The sequence below is a fragment of the Corvus hawaiiensis genome, chromosome 3 (genome assembly GCF_020740725.1).
Source record: "Corvus hawaiiensis isolate bCorHaw1 chromosome 3, bCorHaw1.pri.cur, whole genome shotgun sequence".
In the NCBI taxonomy this organism is placed as follows: Eukaryota; Metazoa; Chordata; class Aves; order Passeriformes; family Corvidae; genus Corvus; species Corvus hawaiiensis.
This window is the reverse complement of record NC_063215.1, coordinates 120,479,918-120,492,530: the sequence shown is the minus strand read 5'-3', so window position 1 is coordinate 120,492,530 and position 12,613 is coordinate 120,479,918. Positions and strand designations below refer to the sequence as shown.

Genomic DNA, 12,613 nt, shown 5'->3' with positions numbered 1-12,613 from the left:
GCGCTGGGGCATCCCTCAAGCAGCAGCAGCATCTCCAGCCCATGGAGAAACACAGCTGTGGAGAGGAAGAACTATGGAAAGGAAGAAAGACCATGGAGAGGAAGGACCATGGGATGGAAGAAGCCCTATGGAGAGGAAGGACCAAGGAGAGGAAGGACCTGGCCCATCCACCACGGGGGCTGAGTGCTGCTGCTGGAGCGGATGCTGTGGTGGCCACAGGTCCCACATCCCACCCCAGTGTCCCCCACCTACACCATGCGTGGTCCCACATGCTGCTGGAGCATCCCTGGCTGCTCTGGCTGTGTTCCCACCCCCTTCACACCGCTCCAATGGCATGGGAAGGAAAAGGGTCTGCAGGTGTTTTCAGTGCGCAAAAATAATTAGGGAAATTTGTTAGGAAGACTCATTAGGGAAAAATTTGAAGGCAGGGGCCAGCAGAAGAAGGGAGAGGCTCAAGGATCTGGCCATCACCTTTCCACACCGGAAAAGCGAGGGAGAAGCAGGGCTGAAAATCAGGCTTGTTCCTCCTTTCCCAGCCCTCAGGCAGCAGTACCCACCGCACAGAGCTGGTGGGGCTTCACAAGGCCCTGCTTCCCTCACACTTCCCTCGGATCTGGGAGCCACCCGAGGCTTTTCCCCTCAGCTGAGGCCTGCAGAGCACCCCGTGGTGCTGGGGCAGAGCGAGGGGGACACTCTGGAGGCGCCAGGGCTGCCGGGACACAGGGCCAGCCGGCAGATGTTGAGTCTATTTTCTCCTCCTGGGTCGCTTTGGTTTCTGTGTGGGCGGCTCACGCGAGCACAAAGGGGATGGGGAACAGCCTGGCCTTTCCATCACCCAACCTTGAGCTGGCCCTTCTCCTCCTGCCTTCAGGTTTTGGAGAGCCAGGACAGGCACCAAGTGCATTTTCCCCCCGTGAATCACGCCTCCAGCCTCCTGGAACAAATCCTTTTTGACGTTATCCTCCTTCCTCTTGTTGTGAGCCATCTCGGAGGAATTTGCACAGAAGTCGATCCTGAAGGTCATTTGTTTTCGGCACTGTGGGCACAGATGGAGAGAGGGGGAGTTGAAACCTGCCCCAGGCCCTGCAGCATCCATCCCCAGCTCCCTGGGAATGCAGTTTGGGAATGCCCCATCCCAGCCCTCCTACGGACCAACCGGTGTGCAGGGAGCTTTCCTGTGTCTCACATGGAAATGAGGAGGGAGAAAGGAGAGGGGTGGAGGAGGATGGTGGGGATCCCATGCTGCTGCAGCATCCCAGCAGTGGCATCTCCCACCCAGCCTTCCCTCTGTGCCATCACAGAATCACTTAGGGTGGAAAAGCCCTCCCAGATCATGGAGCCAAGTCCAATCCCAGCAGGCTGTCCCTGCCACCGGGAAGGGGGCAGGGAGGAGGTTGGAGGAAAGGAGATGGGGCCTGGCTGGAGGGAAAGGACTCCTGACACTGCCATGAAAACCCCCAGGGAAAACCACCCCCAAGCCCTCCTCCCCGCCCAGCAGGTGCTCACCAAACCCATTCTGAACTGAACAAAGCACCAACGGAAAAAAATGACACCTTGCTCTCCTCCTTCTTCTCCAACCATCATGATAAATGTTACTTCACTCATGCTGCCAGATAAAATCAGGTTTAAGCCTCAAGCACGAGGCTTTGTCTGAGCCAGGCTTGGAGCCTGACCTTTACCGTGCTCCTGATTTCAAACACCAACCCAAAATCAAACCCTTTGTCATCAGTGTGGGGGTGCTTGAACAGCAAAGGTTGGATAGAGATAAGAACAGGTGGGTTTTGTTAAATAAATGTGTATTTTAGTTAAAGAAACCCCCAAACCCTCTCTGTGGGATGTCACTACTCCACACATCTGCAGCGGTGACGGTGACATGGTGATGGACCAAGGGACAAAGAAGGGTCCCATTGTGACCTGAGTGCTCCCTGGGCTGGGCAGGAGGTGGCACTTGGATCCCTGCTGGCACCAGTGAATTTGTGATCTGTTAATGTGCATTTAAAGTTATTTATTGCTCCTATTGGGGTGAGTGACAGCACTTTGGGTCACCCCAAGGACGAGGACCAGGCTCGCTGCTTCGTTAGCGTGCGCCTAATTACTGAGGTGGCTGCAGCTTTTAACAACCTTACGCTTTATCCTTTTTAATGCCTTCAAAGCCATAATTAAGAAATTTGGCCAGGAATTGAGGGGAGATGGCAGCAGAAAGGGCTTGGCCAGGGCTGAGTGGTGATGGGCCACCACCAGCAAGGGGTGGAGGAGCTGGGAGACAGCCACAGACCCCAGGGGGGGCCCCGGCTGGATGGCAGAGGGTGAAAAATGAGTAAACCTGGGTTTTCTGCAGAAGAAGAGGCAGAGGCACCCACCCACGCGCCAGGAAATCTCTCCTCTCCGTGTGGGTGGTGGAGGCCCCAAGATGAGTTATCTGTAAAGGGCGACTCTGGGGATACCTCGAGATCTTCAGCAGCGTGGAGCCGGCGCGTGCCGGGGAGGAAATATCACCCTGCCAGCTGGGCCCTGGGCTTCACTACTCTTGGGTTTTTGAACAGCTTGGTTTAAATCAAGTAGGAAAGCAGAACCTCCACCCCACCTCCTCATCCCTCCACTGATCCATTTTTACCCCTCACAGGGTGGGGTTTTAACCTTTCTCCTCCCTGCTTCCCATGGGAGGATGGTGGGGTGGGGGCAGGAGCAGGTGGCTGGTGCAGGGGGCTGTTTTAAGGGTGTTTAATGTAAAATAACAGCATTTATTAAGGGCAAAGCTGCAGCTAAAAGCTCCATCGTGCTCATAATGCTCTGAAAAGTGCTCCTCCACATATCCCTCTGCGTTATATGAGGAACTAAAAATACATAATTTACAATATAGATCTAAAAACTTGAGCCTGGCAGAGATTTTGGCCTGGCCAGAGAACAGCTGGCTTCGGCTCAGCTCATAAAAAAATGCAACTGAGGGGAGAAAGGGAACAAAAAAGCCACCCCTGGATCCAGTGTTTATGTTTCCACTAGCTCCGAGGTTGCTCCAGCTGATCTGCCTCCTGGTGCAGCTCGCTCCAGCTGAGTCAGGAACCAGCTGCTTCGGATCAAAGCCTGAGGCTTTTCCACGTGCCACGGGAAGCAGGCTGCTTCCAAGGGGAATCCAAGAGGTTCTGCCATCAGGGCAGGGAGAGGAGCCCCAGCTGGAGGGAGAGCAGCAAACCCTAGGAGAACCACAACATATCCCAGCTCTTCCTGACTATCCCAAGCTGTACCAGGTGCCCAGGCTCACCGTGGTTTTCAGCTGAACAGTTTAAGCATAGGAAAACCACCCCAGAAACAGAAGCAGAAGGAGAGAGAATAGCAAAGGCTGTTGTCTCCCTCCTGTGGGGAGATGCAAAAATCAAATTAATGCCCTCTCCTTCCTCAGGGGTTGTGCTGCTAAAATATTCCTTTTAAAGGAACACTTTTTCCCCAAACTTCTGCCACGGTACAGGCAAACAAGAGACATTTGTCTTTTGGTTTTCCCCTGAGCTCGAGTAATGATGTGGGGGGAGGTCAGAACTGGAGGTGCCAAGGGAGGGTTCAGTCCTGTCCAACCTAAATCTGACCTGCAAACCTCCACTTCCTCCATCCTAGAAATTCCTAAGGACAGGTGGAGCAGGAAAAGCCCAACCCAAGCACACCCACTGCCTCTCAAACCAACTAACAACTCATTTTAGCGTATTTTTCCCCCCAAAAAGCACAGAAAGACGCAAACCATCGTTGGGTCAACCCCAAACCCATTTATTATTTAAAACCAAGTTATTACAACAAAAAGATTCCAAATCCATAAAACCCCAAGTCCGTGGAAACTGTGCAAACTCAACCCTTATTTCCGCGAGCGTTTGTGCTCGATGAGCAGCACGACGAGTCTGTTCCGAAGGAACTTGATTTCCTTCGCGTAGGACCTGCAAAATAAATCCTTGAGCTTCTGGCGCAGGACTCCGAGGGAAGGCAGGTTGTGGCAGCTGGGAATGTTCAGCAAGCTCTCAAAGAACTCTTTCCACAGGTCAGCATTGGCAAGCCTGCAAAAAAGGACAAAAACCCATCCAAAAAGTGCTAAATTCAGCTGTTAAAATACTCATTTTTGCTCTACTCCCAGTTAGAAAAGCTGTGACAGAACCAGCCTCGAATGTGGTACTAAACGTGGGTTTCTAGGAAACCTAGGCCAAGGTTTGGGGAATATTTTGGACACCTACCTCCTGAAGGTTCCCTCAGGCTTCCAGACCCCATTATCGTCCTTGAGGCGCATGTAGGTCCCGAAGAGCAGGCAGTACACGGTGGCTGCGATCCCAAAGTAGTCTGTCTGAACCAAAACCACACCAGTTCCGTGTCAAAAACACACCCAGAGCACTAAAACGGAGCTGAAAACACCCCGTGGAGAGGGAGAAGCTCCGCAAGATGCTACAACACTGGTAGAGTCCAATTTTTTGGCATGCAGGAAGCTCCGAGATTTCAGGCTGTCCCTTACCTGGTAGTTCCATGGTTTGTTTGTCAGCATTTCCACGCACTGGAATCCAGACGTTTCACACCTGGCAGTGAAGGCTGTTCCCTCAGGGAAGAGCTTCATGTCGATGCTCTGGCCCAGGTCAATGAGGGTCAGGCCATGGCAGAGCCCATCAATGTCACACGTGTTGTTGTCCAGGAACCTTCAACCACAACAAGAAACAACCCCCTCAGTGTCTCCAGGCTCCCTTATGGTGACACCTGGTGACAACAGGAGACACTTGCCTTTCTCCCAGGATGAAGTTGTCAGGTTTGATGTCCCCGTGGATGATTTTGCAGCTGTGCAGCTCCTCCACCATGTGAAGGATTTTGACAGCAAAGTAGATGACGAGGGCTTGGGGCATCACCTTCTCCGGGAGCTTCTTGTAAATGTTGACGGCATTCTGGAAGTCAGAGACACACAGCATGGATTAAAGAACAACGTATCCCCAAAGAAGGCAAATCAAGTGCAGGAAACACTCCAAAAGGGCAGAGATGCTCCAGAGCAGAAGCTGGTGGCACTCACGAGCAGCGTTCCGTAGTTGTGGAGCTCCCCCACCAAAATGCTGCCGTTGGAGAAGAAATGGGCGGAATAGAAGTGGATGTAGAGGTGGCGCACGCTGGGGCTCAGCCTCTCCAGCAGCTGGCTGGCAATGTAGAACTCCCAAGGGTTGGCAGGTTTCTGGACCTAGAAGAAAGAAGGGGATTTCCTGGGAAAATCTGGGAGTGTTAAAAGCTGGAGTTCCTCTCAGGTTGGGTTTTGTTGTTGGTTTTTAATGGCAGATCAGGCATCTTCCCTCTTGAACTTATCCCAGAATGGTTTGGGTTGGGAGGGAACTTAAGATGATCCAGTTGCACCCCCTGCCATGGCACACTTTCCTCTTTCCCAGGTTGCTCCAAGCCCCAGTGTCCAACCTGGCCTTGGACACTTCCAGGGATGGGGCAGTCACACCTCTGGAAAAGCTGTGCCAGGGCCTCCCCATCCTCACAGTAATTAACCTCAGGATGATAAACTCCATCATTAATCCTCTCAAATCAAGACTTCAATCCCATGCTACAATTCCACACACTCTGTATCCCCGATGCTCCGAAGAAAACATAAATCACTTTCTGTCCTGAAAAAGTTTCTCTTCAGGGGTTAAAGAAGGGGTTTAATTTTTTCCTGAAGGACTAAATGTTGGAGAAAAGATCCATAAAAAGATGCCAGAGGCAGATCTGACATCGAAAGGCCAAGGATGTGTGTGAATCCACTCAGGGGGAGGGTCAGACTCCAGAATTATTCCAGGAGAGCTGTTGTGACCCAACACCACTGACCTTGAATATCACTTTCTGATTGTTCCGAGGGTTGCTGGCATCCAGGATGGAAGCTTGATAGACTTGGGCAAAAGCTCCCTCTCCGACCAAGCAATCCATGTGGAATGAGCTGGAGCCTTTAAAAGATTACCATTAAATCCTGCCTGCCAACTCCACAGAGGAAAAACAGGAGAAAAAAGAGAAGAGCACCAGCCTAAATGAATTATTTAATCCTAGATCAAGTCCTTCCCTAAAAATTTCTTCCTGCTAGGAACAGGACAGAGCAGGAGCGCTAGAAGTTACACACACTCAACCCCAGTGTTTCTATTTTTGCCTGACCCCCTGGAAGCAGTCAAATTCCAAAGGGCATGCCCTGAAAAGTAAACACTAATGTTTAAGTCCCACTGGGATGTTGCAATCCCTGTCCTACAGCTTTTGTTGACAGGGGCCCGCTGCTGTTCCACACAAAGCTGGAGAGCTGTGGCCCAGTTTACAGGGAAAACTGGGAAAAATGCCTCATCCAAAAGGCTCAAGCTACAAAAGACAAACAGGCCAACCCCAGGCCTAATTCCCAACCCCAGGCCTAATTCCCCAGGCCTAATTCCCAACAGGCTGAGATAATCTGGATATACACACACAAGGAAGCTGAATTCCCACATACTTCCAAGAAATTTTCCCATAAAAAGTTTCAAGAAATGCTTGGCAATGAAGAGTTTGAAGGAGCTCTTACCCAGTGAGAGTTCAGCCTTCAGTTTGATGAATGGAAGAGGAGATTTCCACTCAAAGTAGTTGGCGTAGGTGTGGAGCGGTTTCGGAAGCTCCGACAAGAACTTGCCAACCAATTCTGTGTCCCAAGGGTTCTCAACAAGGACTTCATGGAAAAAAGGGAAGTGTTTAAGCTCTGGGTGGCATTCCAAGGAAGTAACACAAGCTTGGGCTTGAATGAGCATCACTGATTTAAAGAAAATAATAAACCAAAAAAACCCCAGGAGGGATAAGTGAAGCATTCCTTGATTTTCACACTCCAGCTTTTGCACCTGCCCAGAAATCCGGAGTTTCCCAAAATATTCGAGCCTCAGTGAGCCCAGAACCTGTCAGGATTCCAAGTATTCCTGCACTCTGGGGTATCCATGGCAATGTGCAATCCAGGTACAACCCACACTCATCCCTCCTCACATTCCTTGCAGGTGAGCAGCAACCTCCTTGCAGTAATCATGGAATCGCTCCCTCCAGTGCACAAAGCACTGCCCTTGGAATCCAGGGAAGAAAACCAGGGAATGCTGGGTACCTGCAGGTCTCCCAGTCCGGGCTGTCCTGTCCTGCCCAGCTCCACACAGCCTCTCCTGGCAAGTTCTATCCACTCCAAGGGAGGAGGAATATCCAGTTCTGCTTGGAGCTGTCTCCTCATGCAGTCGTTGGGAAGCAGCTGCAGCAATTCCCTGGATTCCAGTCCCTTGTTTCAGAAGGTTTCCATGAAGCTCTCTCTGTTCAGGGATGTGTTCAAGAACAGGCCTATGGATTTAAACAAAATACAATTAATTATTAATATTAACATAGGATTATATTATTAACCTTCTGCCTTGGTGGTTTAGCACCTTCGGGGAGCAAAAATGTGTCAAATGCCACCATGGCCAACACTGAGGTGAATAAAAGGGAATTTTCTTAGGAAAACTAGATTTGGTCAAGCTGTGTTACCCATTCATGTCCAAGTTCATCAAGAGAAGAAAACAGTGGATTTTTGACCAGTTAGTTTTTAATTTCAGTGAGGCAAAACTTAAATCCTGGAAGGCTTTCTGGGGCGTGGTCACCAAACCCAGGTCCATTTACCCCCAGTGATGGGATGAGTGTTGGGCAGAGGCAGGCTGACACAAATACAGTGGAAAACCTTGGAAAACTCAGACTGGGAGCAGCATACCTTAACTTCTTGGCCTTTGGCTGCCTGTGTAGTTCTCCAGAGAACTCCAAATCCATTTGAGGCAAATTTTCCTCACAGGCTGAACAAAGGGAACAGCAACAAGAGCAAATCAATGTTTATTTCCCCAAAAGCAGGAATATTTTGAGTATTCTCACCCAGCAGCTCTGAAAGCTGCTGCCACAAAAAACAGAACTCAACAAAGCCTCATTTCAAACATCCAAGTTAAAAGCTGGATTTCTCCAGGGAGCATATTCCAAGACTTAAAAGACTTCCTCTATGGAGAACAGCATAGAGGTGCTCCCAGATGGGATTCACCAAATGTTTGGATATTCCCAACCCCTTGGAATGGTTCACAGCAGCAGCTGGACACACAAAGCCTCTTGTCCCTCACCACCTCGTCTTATCCCAGTTAAAAATCCTTGGAGAGCTGGTGAGCTCCTGTTCCACAGGGAATGTGGGCTCTGGAGTGGCAGCAGTGGGAGCCACACTTGGGTGGGATTTGGGCAGAAATGGAGTCATGAGGCACCGAATTCAATGTTTTCCACCCAAAAGGGTCCTTATTTTACCTCTGTCCTCCAAAGGGGGCCTCGAAGGAGCTGCCAGGTAATTAAAGGGTGTGGACATGAGCTGGGCAGCTCGGGCAAAGTCCCTGGTGTTGTCTGGACTGGGAGCCAGGGCTTTGTTTCTGCAGGGGCCATTCCACACCGTGTAATCATCCCGCAGGAATTCCGTGGTTCCCGTTTCTTCCTAGGCAGGGAAAAAAAAAAAAAAAAAAAAAAATCGAGATTTAAAATTAAACCATCCAAATGATCCTGAAATAGAACCTAAATCCCATGTTTCCATAGTTTTAGACTAGGTCTGAATGTTGGTAATAATCAAAGCCACAGCAAAATACCAGACCACCCAAAATTGCCATGAGAGCCTGGAAAAGCTAAACCCTGGGAAGGGATCACTTCTATCCAAGTTTTATCCATCTCCTCAGCTATGGAAGCTGCGAGGTGGCTGCTGGAAGATGAAATGTCTCTTCCTCCCCCAGACTGATGCCAAATCCACACATTTGAGAAGTGGAGTTCTCCATCAGTTTTCTGTCAATCAACAATCAAAAAAGCTCATCCTGGTGGCAGGAAATGGGAAAAGGTATCCAGCCTTCAGCTAGGCATCATTCCTAAGGATACTGTGGGACTGGGATAGAGCAGAGGTGAATGCACCCACACTGGCAACCCTCATAAGTGAATAACCCACTCCCAAGGCTAATCCCTGCAGGATCACCACTCACTTCTGCTGCACAGTCGGTCAAGGGACGTTCTCCAAAAGTTCTGGGCTCTTCTGGTTTGTTCTTGTGCTGTGGGATCCTGAAAAATGACCCCAAAAGTTTAGAACAGCTTTTCCCCAGGAGCTTTCCCAGGCACGACAGAGGTTTGTTTGTTTTAACCTGAATTTTTACTTTTATTTTAAGAGCCCCATTTGCAGCGACTCAGAGAAGCTGCAGCAGCTCAGTTATCCCCAAGTTCTCTGGAGAATGAAGAACTTCCAAGCACTGTCCAAACAGGGAAGTTGTGCAATCCCAGAGTAGCAACTCCTGCTTTTCTCCTGCCACTCCAGGCAGCTGCCACAAGTTGTATCCGAGCCAATCCTGGCACAGCCACAGCAAAGTCTCATGGAATGGGATCAATTTGCTCCGTGATTTTTACGGAGCTGAGCTCAGCTGGCTCCTTCTTCCCGCCTTACCTGCTGTTCTCCTTCTCCTCCTCATCCTCAAAGATGGCAAATGCAGGAGTGACAGGGACAACGATGTTGGTTTTCAAACATCCACCAGGCTCTGCAAATAAGAGATAACAGGGGTTATCTTCACCCAATAAAGATTATTTAAACAGCCACATTCTCCCCCCTGTCCAGGCACGTGATGCTCAGGGCTCCATCCAGCTGCACCTGCAGAGTTCCCACTCCAATCACCTTTCCTATAAACTCTTGGAAAGAAGATTTTTCCAGCCCGAACCCAGTTGTGAAATCTCACTCTTGGAAGCTCCTGGGGTTCAGACTGGCATCACTCTTCCAGCAAGGACTAGTGGGAGGTGACAATGGGAAATAAAGGATGGAATTCCATGGACTGGGAAAATAAAGAGCACACACCTCTTCTTCTGCAAAAGGCTTCAAATTGTTCCTCGCTGTCTTCCAGGGCAGATGGCTCAGGCAAGAATGGTGTTTGGAACATATCCATGAGAACACCTAAGAAAGAAAGAAATAAAAAAGGAATAAATAATAAACAAATAACACTCCCAGAAAAAGAAATTTTCAGAGGTTCTTCCATCGTGTAGTAGTCAAATCAAATGCCAATTAACTCTAACAGCCTTCAATGCTAATTAATAAGAATATCCTTATAATTCATCTGCGGTCAATAACCAATTGCTCCTCCCTCTTGCATTTAAACACCCCACAGACAACTGAACAGACACAGGAAGGGCCAATTTGGCCAACACGCACTTGGCCCTTTTTATTTGCTCTCCAAGGTGAAATTCCAAGTTTCCTAAGGGAGCAAATCCGCCTTTAATTTCTTAGATTTTTTTAAAACTTAGATATTTGGAAGACTAACGAATGCCACAGGCTTTTGGGGTTTATCTTTTTGTTTTTATTCAGCTCAGCGTCAACCAGAGCTGACTATGAGCTTCCAAATTAGTGTGGTTTAGGTCTTCACCTCCCAAACAGGATTCCCTGACAAAAGCCACTCACTCCCCAAGAAGCCTGGCAGTGATTTATCCAGGAATTGGTGGGATGTGGCTGCTGGGATGTTGCTACAACATCCATTTCTGGTCAGAAGTTTTGGGTCACCCAGACAATATCCCCACAGACAATCAATGATTTAATGTTATTTTCCTCTTTGAATGGTGCACATGCCCATCCCTAGACAGCTCCCTTGGCTAGAAAAGTCTCCATTACCATTTCCAGGGAAGACCCCACTGACTCCAGGGGAAGGAAAACTTTATTCCAGACCTTACCCAAGGCTTCTTTCGTGTGGACCGTGGGCGACGGCTGCACCTTGAAGGGCGTTGTTGTGCCCATTGCTCCTCCCAGTGAGGTGTTGGGGGTGGCTTGGGAAATATTTCCAGAGGCAAAGGAGGAATTCCCAGCTCTGGAGGCTGGAAAAGACAATGGCAAGATCATTCCTGAAGGAGCCTGGGATTGTTTATGAGTATTCCAGCAAAATGTTAGTGAGGGAAATAAACAAGAGGAGCAGCAGCGACGCAGAATTTGGGGAGAGATTTTGGCTTGTTCAGAGGTTTGCATGGCAGATTCCCAAAAGGGAGGCTGCCCTGGAGGGCAAGAGGGACTTGGGACAGCTGGGTGACCTCTGAGGAATCCACCTGCAATTCCCAGGAATGCTCTGTCCCAACACAGAAAGTGAAGAAGGAAGCCAGCGAGGACAAACAGCGATTCCCAACTAGCTCCAAAAGGAACTGCTCAGAACATGGGAACAGGGACTGGATCCATGGAACGGATAGAGAGACCCTGCCCAGACATGCAGGGATGGAGTTTGGGAAGTCAGAAAGCTTTTCCAGGGTTGGAACTGGTGTCCACATGCAGTTAACGATTCCCAGCTGGGAACAGCCGCACCGATGGCATCAATCTCCTTCCAAAGGTTCCTCACCTTCCTTCACATGCACAGCAGGAGTTAATCCAGTGGATCCCTTGTTAGGGGACCTTCAGAAGAAAGAGTCACAACATTACCTTGCAATAAAAGCTATTTAAATCCCATTTTAATCCCTATTTCAAGGAAGTGAGAGGTCCTTTAGAATATTATTAAAGATCACCCCAGAAAGCTTGTCCTACAGCTGCCAATATCCTGGGATGCAGCAGTCTCCTTTAAAAAGGTTAAAATGCATCAAATGCTCTCCTCGGACACAGTTTGCCCCCAGGGAATTCCAGAACATGGGTGAATAACTGTTCCCACCTTGGCCAAGCCCACTGAGCCACCCTTGCTTTGCCAGCCTGGGTTTCTCCCTTTGCACCGCAATTTCGTGGCCAAGTCCCACAGCAAAAGTGCAGGAGAGAAATACCAGCACTTTTTAATCTTTCTCTGGAGACCTTGGAGTGGGATCTGCAGGAGCAAAGCTCTTCCTGGGGTTTATTCCAGGCATGCCAGGGCCAGCCAGGCATTATGCACTGACTTTCCTCTTATTGCAATTAAACCACGGGGTAAAAGGAATTAAAAATGGCTATGAGTACCAAGTTTGATCTAAGCTTAATAAACACTGGTTTCAGGTCAGGCTTTTTTTCCAGAAGGGGAAGAAAGGCTTCTTTTTAGCTAATTCCCAGCTCCCAGTGTGGAGCCTGAGGACACAATTGCAGAGGAGGAGCCTGTTCACACTCACAGTTCTCCCGTGCTCCGAGGCAGAGCTGGGTCGGGATGAGCCCGTTCCTGAGCTGGAGCAGCGCTGAAGGGAGGGTGCAGCAAACTCTTCTGGAGCTCTCCAAGCTCTGCCCGAGCTCCAGCTGGGTCCTTCTCCTCTGGTGCTTCCCAGGGGGAGGCAGCTGGAGTGCAGTCACTGAGAGGCTTTGCTGGCTGCGGGGTGGGAGTGGTGGCTGGTGGCACCTGGAACTGGGACTGCTCCAGCACCAGAGCTTGGGACTTGGGCGCATCCAGCCCTGGAGCAGGTGCCATCCAGTTCCCTGGCACGTGGGATGTGCTGGGCCTCACAGGGGGGGGCACCTTTAGGGATGAGAAATGTTCTGTGACACCCAAATTCCCCCCAAATGCAGCCATTCCCATTTTCCCTGCCAGTTCCACATGGCCAGAAGGTAACAGAACCTTTAGGGATGAGAAACACCCAAAATCCACCCCCCTCAAGTACAGCCATTCCTATTTTCCCTGTCAGTTCCACGTGCCCAGAACACAAGGGAACGTCCATCTGCACC

At 49.8% G+C, this 12,613-nt stretch overlaps 2 protein-coding genes across 15 annotated transcripts in view; one reads left to right on the top strand and one right to left on the bottom strand.

The window, feature by feature from the left end:
* The window catches only part of LOC125323244, a 56,737-nt gene that overhangs the window by 20,963 nt on the left and 23,161 nt on the right, over positions 1 to 12,613 (top strand). The gene's annotated exons all lie outside the window — the stretch shown is intronic.
* Positions 3,728 to 12,613, bottom strand: part of BUB1 (BUB1 mitotic checkpoint serine/threonine kinase) — a 118,762-nt gene continuing 109,876 nt past the window's right edge. For all 6 annotated transcript variants that reach the window (XM_048298001.1, XM_048298002.1, XM_048298003.1 and 3 more), the window contains 16 exons: positions 12,070 to 12,407; positions 11,346 to 11,398; positions 10,696 to 10,836; positions 9,833 to 9,928; positions 9,431 to 9,521; positions 8,979 to 9,054; positions 8,269 to 8,449; positions 7,703 to 7,781; positions 7,076 to 7,299; positions 6,518 to 6,658; positions 5,809 to 5,924; positions 5,021 to 5,182; positions 4,741 to 4,898; positions 4,481 to 4,658; positions 4,209 to 4,315; positions 3,728 to 4,034 (listed from right to left, as the gene is read on the bottom strand). In XM_048298001.1, the coding sequence (XP_048153958.1) occupies positions 3,839 to 4,034; positions 4,209 to 4,315; positions 4,481 to 4,658; positions 4,741 to 4,898; positions 5,021 to 5,182; positions 5,809 to 5,924; positions 6,518 to 6,658; positions 7,076 to 7,299; positions 7,703 to 7,781; positions 8,269 to 8,449; positions 8,979 to 9,054; positions 9,431 to 9,521; positions 9,833 to 9,928; positions 10,696 to 10,836; positions 11,346 to 11,398; positions 12,070 to 12,407 (2,337 nt within the window). In that variant the 3' untranslated portion in view covers positions 3,728 to 3,838. The remainder of the gene's footprint in view (positions 4,035 to 4,208; positions 4,316 to 4,480; positions 4,659 to 4,740; positions 4,899 to 5,020; positions 5,183 to 5,808; positions 5,925 to 6,517; positions 6,659 to 7,075; positions 7,300 to 7,702; positions 7,782 to 8,268; positions 8,450 to 8,978; positions 9,055 to 9,430; positions 9,522 to 9,832; positions 9,929 to 10,695; positions 10,837 to 11,345; positions 11,399 to 12,069; positions 12,408 to 12,613) is intronic.